The following is a 15,432-nucleotide window of genomic DNA, read 5'->3' as shown; positions in this document are numbered from 1 at the left end:
GAATCGCATTTGCCGCCGAGATTGGGTGCTCCCGCCCGCTGCTGCCCATATTCACGGCGTAAGTCGCTATTCTGCCGCCGGCAATCTTTCCAGGACTTTTTCATGAAACTTCCGCCCAAAGTACCATCAGGATCTCAGCGGTCCTTTGGGTGCCACTTGGGCGGAACTTAGCTCCCACCATGTTCGGGGCCATAGTGCCCAAGTCTGCACAGCGCTGGGTGTCGTTTTTTTCGGCGCCCAGCGATTTTTCTGCCACTGAAGCTAAGTTAAAAGATTCCCCAGTGTTGGGGCGCCAGTGTCAACTACCAGCGCCAGAAAGTTTGGCGCCGTACATTCTGTTTGCTGATAGTACAAAGTTAGGTGGGAGTGTAAGCTGTGAGAAGGATGCAAAGAGGCTGCAGCAGGATATAGGACCCGAACTTGGTGGACATAGCGCCCGCTGCCGCCGAGGTTCCTGGGCGGTCTCCCCTCCAAGGGAGTTTGGTGCAGGCCGCCCGCTGGTGGGGAGGGAAGATCGCTGGGGACCGTGTCATGTATGTAGACCATGTATACTAACTGTACAGTCACATAAGGTGTACCACCAGAGGGCACTGTGGTGTGAGACCTGAGGGTCACCTGCATAGATGTGCAAGGCCCAGTATAAAAGGCTGCTCACCATGCTTGTGCCTCACTCTGGAGTTACAATAAATGGGATTAAAGTCACAACAGCTCAATACTAGACCTCATGGAGTCATTCATAAGAGTATTAAAGACATAACAACTGGCGACATGATTACGAACTTTCATGCAAAAATGACTAACGCTGGTGCATTAGAAAAGTTCTCAGAGGGTGAAGATTGGGAAGCCTTTACGAAGTGGCTCGACCAATATTTTGTGGCAAATGACCTGATAGGCGATGATCCGGCCACACTGGCAGATAAGCGCAGAGCTATCCTGTTGATCAGTTGTGGGCCCGCGGTCTACGGCCTCATCAGGGACTTGCTTGCACCAGAGAAAACAACGACCAAGTCATACAAGAAGCTGAAAGTGCTAATTCAGGACCAACTCAAACCAAAGGAGAGCACCCTGACGGCCAGGCATCGATTTTATACACACCGTGCCCCGAGGGCCAGGAAATCGCCAAGTACGCTGCCGACCTCAGGAGGCTGGCAGGACCATGTGAATTCAGCGCATCCCTTGCCGATGCGTTATGGGACGTCTTCGTAATTGGCTTCGGTCATGAGGCCCTTCTTCACAGGCTACTGTCTGCCGAAACCACCGTCACTCTGCAGAAGGCCATCAGCATCAGTCAGGCGTTCATGACCTCAAGCTGCAGCTCCAAGCAGATGATGAATAACTCTTCGGACTCAAACCCGGCAAGTACTGTAAATAGAATGGCGCCTTTCACAGGCAGAACTGTTGAACGTGAATCTGCCCAGGGCAGAGCGTACAGGCCACCGAATCCTTTAACTCAGAGTCCGCCGAGGGGTGCAAACGTAAGTCGAGTAGCACCATGCTGGCGTTGCGGAGGTAATCACAGGGCTCATCAGTGTCGGTTCAGTGACTATATGTGCAAAGGCTGCAGCACAAAGGGCCACCTCCAGCGAATGTGCAAAAGAGCCGTGACTCACTACGTGGAAGAGGAGTCAGCAGATGGCTGTGGCTAGATAGGCAGCTCAGTCCCAGGACAAAGTGTATGGAGTATATACCTGCACCACAGATTGTCCTCCAGTGATCATGGAAGTTGAGATAAATGGACACGGGGGCGAGTCAGTTAGTAATGAGCCTGGAAGCCTTTGAGAGGCTATGGAACGCTCAAGCTGAACGACCCAAGCTGGTCCCGGTTCATGCAAAGCTGCGCACCTACACCAAGGAACTGATATCAGTTGTTGTTAGTGCGGATGTAAGTGTATCCCATGATGGCGCGGTGCACAATTTACCATTGTGGATTGTTTCAGTTGATGAACCAACGCTACGTGGAAGAAGATGGATGGGGAAGATTCATTGGAACTGGGAAGACTTCATCCCTCCAGCGATCGACGTCCCCCGTGCTCAGAGGCAGAGCAAGCCCCCACCTTCGGTTGGACCAGGCACCGGAGAGCAGGCTCGAAGGGCCAAATGGCCTACTCCAGCTCCTATTTCTCATGTAACGATGCGAGAGTGCTGTTGCAGGTAATTCTCAAGACCAAGATTGCTGTGAGTCTAAAAGAGAATTTGATTGACGGTGCTGGTGACTGTGTTTTGAGAGATAATTTGAAAGTCTTGATGAGCTCTAGCTCTCAATTTAAAAAGAGTTCCACGAGTTGTTCTAAGGCGTCATTGAAATACTTGTCCACTTTGCCTCAATGTATGTGTGAAGTGGGATTTTCTTTACTTACTAACGTCGGAAACAAGTATAGAAGCCGTTTAAATGGAGACTGATTTCTAGTTGAAACACTCCTAATTCAAACTGAGATACCGCAAATTGTGCTCTAGCAGTGAACAAGCTCATTGCACTCCCTCTGACAACTTTCAGTTATATAGCTCCTTTAATGTAGCAAGGCGCTTTACAGGAGTGTTATCAAAAACATTTAACACCAAGCCACATCAGGAGATATTAGGGCAGGTGACCAAAAGTCTTCTATGATGCTCCAAGTTTATTTAGCTTGAGCCCCTAGGAGAAAATGAGCTAGAATAATTCGTTATTTTTTATGCAACATTATTATTTTTAAATCTGCTCAATTTTCAGTCCATTAAATGAACAACCAAACCCCTTGTATAAAATAAGCCAGCAGCTTAGGAACCAGTGCTGCTGCGGCCTGGGCGGGGCCAGTCTCAGCTTTGAATCTCCCGCCAGCGCGGACTTCCACGTCACCGGTAGCGTAATGACGTCGTCGGGACGTGGTGCGGCTACGCAAGGCGCCAAACTCGAAGGGTGTGTGAAGCGCGCGGAGTGAGAGCCGGTGAGAGGGTGGTCTGTCCCGGCGGGGGGGTGTGGGTGTGGGGAGGGCAGGGCTCTGACCGTGAGGGGCCAGTGGCACAGTGAGGGCGGGAGGTCTCTCCGTGAGGGGGCAGCCCGAGGGGGAATGTTGCTGGGGTCCTGGTTGGGAAATGGTTCGGGGAAGTCTTTTTTTTTGCGGGGGGGGAATTCCTGGTTTGGGGAAAGGGGGAAATTGCTGGTTTTGGGGAGAGGTGGACATTCCTGGTTTGGGGAAAGGGGGAAATTCCTGGTTTTGGGGAGAGGGGGAAATTGCTGGTTTTGGGGAGAGGGGGAAATTGCTGGTTTTGGGGAGAGGGGGAAATTGCTGGTTTGGGGAAAGGGGGAAATTGCTGGGTTTGGGGAAAGGGGGAAATTGCTGGTTTTGGGGAAAGGGGGAAATTGCTGGTTTTGGGGAAAGGGGGAAATTGCTGGTTTTGGGGAAAGGGGGAAATTGCTGGTTTTGGGGAAAGGGGGAAATTGCTGGTTTTGGGGAAAGGGGGAAATTGCTGGTTTTGGGGAAAGGGGGAAATTGCTGGTTTTGGGGAAAGGGGGAAATTGCTGGTTTTGGGGAAAGGGGGAAATTGCTGGTTTTGGGGAAAGGGGGAAATTGCTGGTTTTGGGGAAAGGGGGAAATTGCTGGTTTTGGGGAAAGGGGGAAATTGCTGGTTTTGGGGAAAGGGGGAAATTGCTGGTTTTGGGGAAAGGGGGAAATTGCTGGTTTTGGGGAAAGGGGGAAATTGCTGGTTTTGGGGAAAGGGGGAAATTGCTGGTTTTGGGGAAAGGGGGAAATTGCTGGTTTTGGGGAAAGGGGGAAATTGCTGGTTTTGGGGAAAGGGGGAAATTGCTGGTTTTGGGGAAAGGGGGAAATTGCTGGTTTTGGGGAAAGGGGGAAATTGCTGGTTTTGGGGAAAGGGGGAAATTGCTGGTTTTGGGGAAAGGGGGAAATTGCTGGTTTTGGGGAAAGGGGGAAATTGCTGGTTTTGGGGAAAGGGGGAAATTGCTGGTTTTGGGGAAAGGGGGAAATTGCTGGTTTTGGGGAAAGGGGGAAATTGCTGGTTTTGGGGAAAGGGGGAAATTGCTGGTTTTGGGGAAAGGGGGAAATTGCTGGTTTTGGGGAAAGGGGGAAATTGCTGGTTTTGGGGAAAGGGGGAAATTGCTGGTTTTGGGGAAAGGGGGAAATTGCTGGTTTTGGGGAAAGGGGGAAATTGCTGGTTTTGGGGAAAGGGGGAAATTGCTGGTTTTGGGGAAAGGGGGAAATTGCTGGTTTTGGGGAAAGGGGGAAATTGCTGGTTTTGGGGAAAGGGGGAAATTGCTGGTTTTGGGGAAAGGGGGAAATTGCTGGTTTTGGGGGAAGGGGGAAATTGCTGGTTTGGGGAGAGGTGGACATTCCTGGTTTGGGGAAAGGGGGAAATTGCTGGTTTTGGGGTGAAGGGGGGGATGGGAAAGACTTCTAGTATGGCGGGCTGTGCGTTGGGAATCCTGGTTTTGGGTTGGGCTTGCAATGGGCGCTGTTTGACCTGTGATAAATGTTGAGCTGGTTTGACAAGCAAGAGGGACACGAATATGTTAAGAATTCTGGTAAGAAGGAGATTGGAAACATCATTGAAGTAGTTTTGAGAGGCACACAAACTGTTGGGAGAGCTGGAATTGAAGGGGTAGAACAAGGAAGTGTCGTATAGCGCCAGTCTGCGGCACCAGACAGCATATCGGAGATATACAGGAGCCTGTTGGACTGAGGGAAATTTCTCTTCAATAGTCCAACAAATTGTCAGACTTTAAGATACCGTTTACAGAATGGAAGAAAGCTGATCCGGAACAAGCAGCTCTTTCCAAGATTCTACTGATGAGAATTTGATGTTGCACAAAATTCTTTATTGGGAGCGGCTTCAACAATGATTTTGTACATTTGCACTGAGCATCCTGGACTCTGTACTTTGACTTACTTGCAATACAGTTGTTGGCCATTCTCTCGATTTTTGACCAGTGTTGGGGGTGGATGTGTGGTGTTTACCCACATTTTGAGTCCTGTATCAATCAGTAAGGATAGAGGTGGCTGGAGAGGAAAGACTATTCCAAGGAGATGAATGAATTGTGAACCATTTTTCAGTGTTTTCTCTGCTTCAATACTTTCAATCGGCTCCAGGCAAGCTGTAATGCTACCATTTGCTCCCTCTCACCATCATTGAAGTCCTGTAGTCGATGATTTGTGCCCTTAGTGGAGTTTTTCTTTGGAATTCGGAAAATGCAGATTTCATGGAGTGCGGCTTATGACATTACAGCTATAAATTGCACTTTATGCTTTAATGTAATAAAATGACCAAAGCACTTCAAGGAATGGAGGGTTAAGGGCAGTGATCGAACGCACGGTCAATGAGGTAGATTTTGAGGAGGCTTTTGAAGGAGGGCGAGAGGGAGCTATTGCCCTTTGTCTGTGACTGGCAGTATACCTTTCCTCAGTAACCAGAAACACTGCATGGCCAGTTTCAAAAGAAAAGGTTTCTCCAAGTTGATGAAAACAGCAGTTCTGAAGCATTTCAGGGATATATATCAAAAACATGATTAGCTCTAGTGCACTTGCTGTAAAACTCATAAGCTAGAAGGTTAAAATGTGCATCCATAATGCAGTATACCCATCTTTCCCTCTGCTTATTACAACAACAGCTTGTATTTATATAGCATAAAGCATCCCAAGGCGCTTCACAGGAGTATAATCGGACAACATTTGAGCTTAGCTGGAGTGAGACAGCAAACTGATGTACTTTCCATTATCCTGAAGGCTGAAACTTTATTTGCCATGTATTCAGCTTTATGTGACACGATGGGATGTCTGGTGTTAGCACATTAGATCAGGACCCTTATTAAGAGATGGGAAAGGAAACGTCATAGTGTTCCAAATGATGGCTGGCTGTTTGTCAAATGCTTTTGTATATCTAATGAGCATGTTCTCTTGTGTTGATGTGTAATGTTTGTTTTTCAGCGCTGTTGGTAATTGTCTGGGAAGATGGCGGTTCCATTTGTGGAAGATTGGGATCTGGTGCAGACGTTGGGTGAAGGGGCGTATGGCGAGTGAGTCTGTCGGGAGATGTATCCCTCCTCTCAACTACTTTGCTGAGTTGGAGCACTTTTTAAAAATAAAAGCTCCCTGTAGTACTGTTCAAATTGGTGTGAAAATAATAATCTCCTGAAAAGTTGTGTGAATCTACGAATTCTGCTTAAGACGTAAAGAGGGAGAAATTTGGTCGCACCTCTGTTGCACCGTTAATTCAGGCGGAACGGTAGTTTTAGCCCTTTCGAAAAAGCTTGGGTTTCCCGCCCAGAAATTCCTCCGAATCAGTTGAAAAGCTAACGGGTGATAAATCAGCCGTTGCACACCAGAGCTGGGGAGGGGGAGGGACAATAACGGAAGTTGGGTCGGTACATTTTGCGGGCCCAATGTGCATGCGTGGAACTCCGAATCAGATCCCGGGAAAAGCCGAGTCTTAAAGGCGCGGCATAGTAATGCTCCCATTAAAGTTTTCACAATCACTTGTTTTCAACCCGCGCTGCTATGTCTGACTGCCGCTGCAAACTCGGAGGCTCACGCACCGTGCTGTGTGTAAACGTTGTACTTATTGTGACCTCTGAGGGAAGTGCTTCCTTATCCCTTTAAGTAGCCGCCAGTTAACGACTCTGCAAGCCTTCACCGACTGTTTTTCCAGACGTTGTTATTGGTGGGCGCTCAGTGAAGCGCACGCACTGAATTTTCCAACAGGGGCCCAAGCGTGGGTGTTGCACCAGGAATATGTCATGATTGGTCGGGGTGCTAAATGCTGCGCTCGCAGCTGATAATCTCTTACGCTCCCATTAATGCCCCCTCTGGCCGCTAAGAGGCGTTAGACAACCGAAATAGATGTTAACAGATATGATGTGATTGGGATTACAGAGACGTGGCTCCAGGATGATCAGGGCTGGGAACCCAACATCCAGGGGTATTCAACATTCAGCAAGGATAGAATAAAAGGAAAAGGAGGTGGGGTAGCATTGCTGGTTAAAGAGGAGATTAATACAATAGTTAGGAATGACATTAGCTTGGATGATGTGGAATCTATATGGGTAGAGCTGCAGAACACCAAAGGGCAAAAAACGTTAGTGGGAGTTGTGTACAGACCTCCAAACGGTAGTAGTGATGTTGGGGAGGGCATCAAACCGGAAATTAGGGGTGCATGCAATAAAGGTGCAGCAGTTATCCTGGGTGACTTTAATATGCATATAGATTGGGCTAACCAAACTGGAAGCAATACGGTGGAGGAGGATTTCCTGGAGTGCATAAGGGATGGTTTTCTAGACCAATATGTCGAGGAACCAACTAGGGGGGAGGCCATCTTAGACTGGGTGTTATGTAATGAGAGAGGATTAATTAGCAGTCTCGTTGTGCGACGCCCCTTGGGGAAGAGTGACCATAATATGGTGGAATTCTACATTAGGATGGAGAATGAACCAGTTAATTCAGAGACCATGGTCCAGAACTTAAAGAAGGGTAACTTTGAAGGTATGAGGCGTGAATTGGTTAGGATAGATTGGCGAATGATACTTAAGGGGTTGACAGTGGATGGGCAATGGCAGACATTTAGAGACCGCATGGATGATCTACAACAATTGTACATCCCTGTCTGGCGTAAAAATAAAAAAGGGAAGGTGGCTCAACCGTGGCTATCAAGGGAAATCAGGGATAGTATTAAAGCCAAGGAAGTGGCATACAAATTGGCCAGAAATAGCAGCGAACCCAGGGACTGGGAGAAATTTAGAACTCGGCAGAGGAGGACAAAGGGTTTGATTAGGGCAGGGAAAATAGAGTACGAGAGGAAACTTGCAGGGAACATTAAGACGGACTGCAAATGCTTCTATAGATATGTAAAGAGAAAAAGGTTAGTAAAAACAAACGTAGGTCCCCTGCAGTCAGAATCAGGGGCAGTCATAATGGGGAACAAAGAAATGGCAGACCAATTGAACAAGTACCTTGGTTCGGTATTCACTAAGGAGGACACAAACAACCTTCCGGATATAAAAGGGGTCAGAGGATCTAGTAAGAAGGAGGAACTGAGGGAAATCCTAATTAGTCGGGAAATTGTGTTGGGGAAATTGATGGGATTGAAGGCCGATAAATCCCCAGGGCCTGATGGACTGCATCACAGAGTTCTTAAGGAGGTGGCCTTGGAAATAGCGGATGCATTGACAGTCATTTTCCAACATTCCATAGACTCCGGATCAGTTCCTATGGAGTGGAGGGTATCCAATGTAACCCCACTTTTTTAAAAAAAGGAGGGAGAGAAAACAGGGAATTATAGACCGGTCAGCCTGACATCGGTAGTGGGTAAAATGATGGAATCAATTATTAAGGATGTCATAGCAGCGCATTTGGAAAGAGGTGACATGATGGGTCCAAGTCAGCATGGATTTGTGAAAGGGAAATCATGCTTGACAAATCTTCTGGAATTTTTTGAGGATGATTCCAGTAGAGTGGACAAGGGGGAACCAGTTGATGTGGTGTATTTGGACTTTCAGAAGGCTTTTGACAAGGTCCCACACAAAAGATTAATGTGCAAAGTTAAAGCACATGGGATTGGGGGTAGTGTGCTGACGTGGATTGAGAACTGGTTGGCAGACAGGAAACAGAGAGTAGGAGTAAATGGGTACTTTTCAGAATGGCAGGTAGTGACTAGTGGGTTACTGCAAGGTTCTGTGCTGGGGCCCCAGCTGTTTACACTGTACATTAATGATTTAGACGAGGGGATTAAATGTAGTATCTCCAAATTTGCGGATGACACTAAGTTGGGTGGCAGTGTGAACTGCTAGGAGGATGCTATGAGGCTGCAGAGCGACTTGGATAGGTTAGGTGAGTGGGCAAATGCATGGCAGATAAAATATAATGTGGATAAATGTGAGGTAAACACAGAGAGACAGACTATTATCTGAATGGTGACAGATTAGGAAAAGGGGAGGTGCAATGAGACCTGGGTGTCATGCATGGTACATCAGTCATTGAAGGTTGGCATGCAGGTATAGCAGGTGGTTAAGAAAGCAAATGGCATGTTGGTCTTCATAGCGAGGGGATTTGAGTACAGGGGCAGGGAGGTGTTGCTACAGTTGTACAGGGCATTGGTGAGGCCACACCTGGAGTATTGTGTACAGTTTTGGTCTCCTAACTTGAGGAAGGACATTCTTGCTATTGAGGGAGTGCAGCGAAGGTTCACCAGACTGATTCCCGGGATGGTGGGACTGACATATCAAGAAAGACTGGATCAACTGGGCTTGTATTCACTGGAGTTCAGAAGAATGAGAGGGGATCTCATAGAAACGTTTAAAATTCTGCCGGGTTTAGACAGGTTAGACACAAGAAGAATGTTCCCAATGTTGGGGAAGTCCAGAGCCAGTGGTCACAGTCTAAGGATAAAAGTGTAAGCCATTTAAGACCGAGATGAGGAGAAACTTCTTCACCCAGAGAGTGGTGAACCTGTGGAATTCTCTACCACAGAAAGTTGTTGAGGCCAATTCACTAAATATATTCAAAAAGGAGTTAGATGTAGTCCTTACTACTGGGGGATCAAGGGGTATGGCGAGAAAGCAGGAATGGGGTATTGAAGTTGCATGTTCAGCCATGAACTCATTGAATGGCGGTGCAGGCTCGAAGGGCCGAATGGCCTACTTCTGCACCTATTTTCTATGTTTCTATGAAAATCCAACCCATAGTTTCTTAAATAGATCGAATGTTTCGCGAGCTGCTTTCCATTATATTTAAGCAACTGTGTTTGTCTATAGGGTGCAACTGGCTGTGAACCGTCGGACGGAGGAAGCAGTCGCGGTGAAGAAAGTGGACACTACACGTGCTCTCGACTGCCCCGAGAACATCAAGAAGGAAATCTGCATCAATAAGTTGTTGAACCACGCAAACATTGTCCGCTTCTATGGGCATCGGCGCGAGGGGAACATCCAGTACTTGTTTCTGGAGTATTGCAGTGGAGGGGAGCTCTTTGACAGAATAGGTAGGAACTTTGGATAAACCTGGAGGGGTGGGGGGGGGGGGGGGGAATATAGCATCTTTTAATGTCGTAAAATGTCCCAAGGCACTTCACAAGAGCGTTATCAAATAAAACGTGGCACCAAGCCACATAAAGGGATATTAGGGCAGGTGACTTAAAGCTTGTTCAGAGGTTTTAAGGTGTGTCTTTAAAGGAGGAGAGAGAGAGAGGTGGAGAGGTTTTTGGAGGGATTGCCAGGGTTTAGGGACTTTCCCATTAATGAATATGCTGTGCCATTGCACAAATGTAAAAATGACCTTTTTTAGTTCTAAAAGCCTGTTGATAGTAGGAGAAAGGAAACGACTGAAGGAGTCCCACAGTTTTGAGATCCTGGGAAAGAATGGGTTAGAATCGGAGACTGCAATGGATCTCGAGCGAGAGAGGCAGAATATTTTGAGCTTAGATAGAAAAGGGAGGAAGGCGCAGAGCGACAATGGTAGTGATAGAATGCAGACATGCGTTGAGACTAGAGGTGAGCGAGGCATCTCCTGTCAGAATTGAAAGAAGGCGACGTTTCATTGTGTTTCCAGAGCATGGAGGAGGTTAAGGTGCAGTGATTGAGTCATGACTTTGCAAGAGTACCTGAAGGAAGTTGAATCTAGAATGAAACCAGGCTCTGGTTGGATGGGGGAATCGTCAATGTGAAGAAGGAACAGTGCGGAGGAAGTCCCAGCCTGAGGAACTCTTCATGAGTTGGGGCCTGGCTGCAAAACTCAGCCATAATCATGTCATTTCCGAAGTCTGTTATGTAAGACTGATCATAGACATTTACAGCACGGAAGGAGGCCATTTTGGCCCATTGTGTCCGATGTCGTTTGTGGGTATCTCATGAACTTACTCCCCACGCAAGCAATAAAAAGCTTTCAATTGCTATGTTTGTGTGTTCTCTGTTGTATGAACAGTAAAGATTGCCTATCTAACTGTTGAGCAGGTCCTAAACTTGCGCCTATTTTGGGAGCAATTGACTGTTGTATTTCAAAAGCTGCCTACGATCTGTAACCATTAGCCCTCCTAATTTTGCTCATGGTATTAGAATGGAGTCAGCCACGTTGCTGTGGTGTGCACTTCTGAGCTTTCGTTGGACAGCTGGACTTAGCAATAACGCAACGGGATGAATATTAGCTCAATAGCTGGTTTAGTTGACCTACATATGGCATGTTCCTAACAGCACGCTGGGTGAATGTGGGCTGGGAAATGAGGTTAAAGAAACAATCAGCGCTGGTATGAAGTGTTGTCATTTTTATACACAGTTTTAATTGTTCGATAACTGGTAGCAGATTAAGGCTGAGATTGGTTTGATCTGTATTCCCGTAGAACCTGACGTGGGAATGCCTGAAGTGGATGCTCATAGGTTTTTCCTGCAGCTGATAGCGGGTGTGGTGAGTATTGAGTGATTCTTTGCCTTATGTTTACTGTTTTTAACTAGGCGTGTTGTATTGGGTGTGCTACAGGGATTTGCGCCTCTCAATGTAGCATTGAACAGTGTGACTATAGGTGGAATATTTACCTGTCTACATGTGTGCTCAATGAGCTTTGTCTGCCAGAATCGAGTTTGCACACCAACTAACACTATAAAGCACTAAGTGTTCTACCTTTTTTAAATGAGAAACAACAAAATGAGTGTTGGATCACGTCATTTTAATTCTGCAGACCACTCCCTCTCTGTCCTCGGCCTCCTACATGGTTCCAATGAAGCTCAAAGTAAACTCGAGGAACAGCACCTCGTCTTTGTATTAGGCACTTTACAGCCTTGCGGACTCAACATTGAGTTCAACAATTTCAGATCATAACCTCTGCCCCCATTTTCTTGGGACAGCAGCTGCTGCTCATGATTGAGATATTCCCATTACACTTCCTCTAGACCCATCTTTTGTTTCTATATTTGTCCCATTACTATCTCCTTTCACCTTGCAACATCATCCCTTTTGCCATTTAATCTTTCCTCCTGTTTCCGTTCCCCTGCACTTGTTTAAAACCAGTTATTTCTCTAACCTTTTCCAGTTCTGACAAAAGGTCAACAAATGGAAATGTTCACTCTTTGTCTCTGTAAATGTTGCCTGACCTGCAGAGTATTTGCAGCATTCTGTTTTTATTTCAGATTTCCAGCATCTGCCTTGTGAATGATGTTGGCAGTCCAGTTTGAACCCAGAGCAAAGCAGAGGTGTCCAAACTGTGGCCAACAACCATATCTGGCCCACAAACCTATTTTATTTGGACTTTTATTTCTCACTTGCGCCAGTAGCCTGTTTACATTTTGTGAGCCTGGAGATTTGGAAAGAGCTGTCGGTTAATTCAAAACAAGAGACTCTGCCTTTGCTCTCTTCTAGGAATACCTTCATAGCATTGGAATTACGCACAGGGACATTAAGCCAGAAAACCTGCTGCTTGATGATCGAGGTATAGTATGCAACAGCACTGCACATCTTTTAATTTTTAGAGTTGAAGAAAGCACAGATGTCGGTCAGTTTCGCTCAGTGTCAGAAGGTTGTGGGTTCAGGTCTCACGCCAGGAACTTGAGCACATAAATCTAGGTTGACACTCCAGTGCAGTACTGAGGGAGTGCTGCACTGTTGGAAGTCCCGTCTTTTGGATGAGACTTTAAATCAAGGCCCCGTCTGCTCTATCAGGTGGATTTAAAAGATCCCATGGCACTATTTCAAAGAAGAGCAAGGGAGACCTGGCCCTGAGCACAATGTGCTGCTGCCTTCACCTACAGCCTGACGCTTTGGCTTTTATATTCATAGCAAATCTCAAAAAAAAAATGTAAATTAATTTTTTTTTTTTTTAAATAGCAACCTGATTGAGATACATCTCCATTGCTTATGTCTGTAATCGTGTCCAGGCTCTCAACATTACTTAATGTGGCCCCAACATGTATCTTCTATGTGACCACGGGCCAACAGTAAGACCGTGGAGTTAATGAGGACTCATCTTGGCTCAACATTTAAAATGTTACTCTTTTTCACCTCCCTCCCCCCCCCCCCCCCCAAAGAATGGTCACCAATTCATAATCAGCCAGGCCTTGTTCAGTACGTCAAATTGCCTGTAGGAAGTGCATAGTAAGGGAGCAGACTTCCCACACCCTGAGCAGTACCTCATTTCACTCAATATTCCTCATTAGTATCTCCAACCAAGCGTGGCGCGTTGAGTGGCAGGGAACCTTGAATCCTGCTACCTAAGCAGGTCAGAGCATGAAAGTTCTACATGGCTCATAGTACTCTTGGTGTCTCCGTGTTTTTCCCAGGAGAGTCATCCTGGTTCACAGATCAGAAACCAAAAGTGCTGCTTCAGTATTTCCTTCTGTAATGTATTTGCTTCATGGGTTCTTTGCTTAAGAATTCATAGCCACACATTGCTATGAAGAACTAGTTGGTTTATTAACAAAGGTTTAACAATCACATACACATCAGTTCATCCACTCGACTCACAACTGCACACCTCATCGTGGATGACCTAGATCCAACTGACTGGGGTTTTATTGAGTCTTGTGAACATCATGTGACTGGCTGAGCCACTCTCAGTGCAACAGCTCTACAACTATTTTAAAATAAACAGATAAAGCCGAATGCCCCCTTATTAAACAAATCACCAAGTAAACATTAAAGGGAACTTTAACAGATCAAATTTAAATTCTGTTCGCTGTTGTAATGATGCACTCCAGTGCCCACCTCTCGTGGAAGGCCGCGAGCGTACCGGTAGACACCTCTTGCTCCATCTCCAGGGACACCCTGGCGCGAACGTAATTGCTGAAGAGAGGCAGGCAGTCAGGCTGAACGAACCCCTTGACAGCCTGCTGCCTGGACCTGTTCATGGCCACCTCTACAACTATTTTGGTAGAAACTTTAAATCAAGGACTCCCTTATTAAAGGGGCACTAGAACCGACAAATTAACAAATAAAACTTTCTAAACAATAAATGGTCAAATTAAAATTCTGTTCCCTGTTGTAATGATGCACTCCAGTCCTTCCGGTGCCCACCTCTGGTGGACACCGTGTGCTTCATCTCCAGGGACACCCTGGCGCGAACGTAGCTGTGGAAGAGAGGTGGGCTGTCAGGCTGAACGATCTCAACCACCCGCTGTCTGGACCTGTTAATGGCCACCTCTACACTATTTTAAGTTGGCCACCTCTACAAAGCTGTGGGCATATTCATAGGCGCATACATTGCACCTTCCATTCCTCTTGGTGGGCCGACAGGTGCAGCTCATGCAACCCGTGAGAAGTCGGGTCCTGGGCATTGTCAGTGGTGTGCAGTTCACCCCTTTATTGATTCTGTGCCTGTAGTGGAAGGAGTCCTCAGAATTTGCCACTGTCAGTCCATCATAGGAATCGAGGAAGACTTGCTTCCACTCTTAAAATGAGTCCATAGGTGGCTGAACAGTCCAATCCGAGAACCGCAGTCTCTGTCACAGGTGGGACAGATCGTCGTTGAGGGTAAGGGAGAGTGGGACAGGTTTGCTGCACGCTCTTTCCGCTGCCTGCGCTTGATTTCTGCATGCTCTCGGTGATGAGACTCGAGATGCTCAGCGCCCTCCCGGATGGACTTCCTCCACTTAGGGCGGTCTTTGGCCAGGGACATCCAGGTGTCAGTGGGGATGTTGCACTTTATCAGGGAGGCTTTGAGGGTGTCCTTGTAACGTTTCCGCTGCCCTCCTTTGGCTCGTTTGCCGTAAAGGAGTACCGAGTAGAGCGCTTGCTTTGGGAGTCTCGTGTCTGGCATGCGGACAATGTGGCCTGCCCAGCGGAGCTGATCAAGTGTGGTCAGTGCTTCAATGCTGGGGATGTTGGCCTGGTCGAGGACGCTGTCAGTCCATCTTCAATATGAAAACGGTGTGAAATACTCGACTGTCATTGTGCTGATGTCTTTGGCCCCGTGTGCAGTGTCCCTAGCCCTGTGTTTTTGTTTCTCTCCCTCTAGATAACCTGAAGCTCTCTGATTTTGGCTTGGCGACGGTATACAGACACAATAGCCGTGAGAGGTTACTGAATAAAATGTGTGGCACTCTGCCATACGTTGCTCCAGAGCTGCTGAAGAGGAAGGAATTCTGGGCGGAGCCTGTGGATATCTGGTCGTGTGGAATTGTTCTTGTTGCAATGCTGGCTGGAGGTTAGCAGTAAGATTAGTAGCGATCCACCTGGATATTTTAAGCTGGTTTTATTGTATAGTACTGACTGTGTGCCCTCTGCCTCTTTCCCCCTGCCTGTTGTTTTCCCATTATTGGCCTGGGTTTTTTTTCTGGATATTTGCCTTTCCCAGATTACATGGTTGAGTGAGGGGAGAGGTGTTTGGTCATGATGTTCCAGCTATCCTGATGTGGGGCAGGCCTGATGGACCAGCTGCTCTCTTCCTTCCCGTTAATTTTCGTATGTTTGTAAGTTGGGCAGACGGCTCAAAGCTGCTCTCAAATTGACTGCTTGGGTCACATCAGCGTTCAACAGA

At 47.0% G+C, this 15,432-nt stretch overlaps 1 protein-coding gene across 2 annotated transcripts in view; it reads left to right on the top strand.

Moving 5' to 3' along the window:
* Window positions 1-2,860: 2,860 nt before the first annotated feature.
* chek1 (checkpoint kinase 1) overlaps window positions 2,861-15,432 on the top strand; it is a 41,874-nt gene continuing 29,302 nt past the window's right edge. The window contains exons 1-6 of one of the 2 annotated variants that reach the window (XM_070894318.1): window positions 2,861-2,921; window positions 5,916-6,004; window positions 9,734-9,957; window positions 11,308-11,372; window positions 12,321-12,390; window positions 14,911-15,099. In XM_070894318.1, coding sequence (XP_070750419.1) covers window positions 5,940-6,004; window positions 9,734-9,957; window positions 11,308-11,372; window positions 12,321-12,390; window positions 14,911-15,099 — 613 coding nt within the window. In that variant the 5' untranslated portion in view covers window positions 2,861-2,921; window positions 5,916-5,939. Of the gene's footprint in view, window positions 2,922-4,426; window positions 4,517-5,915; window positions 6,005-9,733; window positions 9,958-11,307; window positions 11,373-12,320; window positions 12,391-14,910; window positions 15,100-15,432 lie in introns of those variants that run through there. The other variant, XM_070894319.1, reaches the window with a different exon arrangement.

This window comes from Pristiophorus japonicus, chromosome 11 (genome assembly GCF_044704955.1).
Source record: "Pristiophorus japonicus isolate sPriJap1 chromosome 11, sPriJap1.hap1, whole genome shotgun sequence".
Classification (NCBI taxonomy): Eukaryota; Metazoa; Chordata; class Chondrichthyes; family Pristiophoridae; genus Pristiophorus; species Pristiophorus japonicus.
Note: the sequence above shows the minus strand (reverse complement) of the source record. Positions and strands in the feature narration are given on the sequence as shown.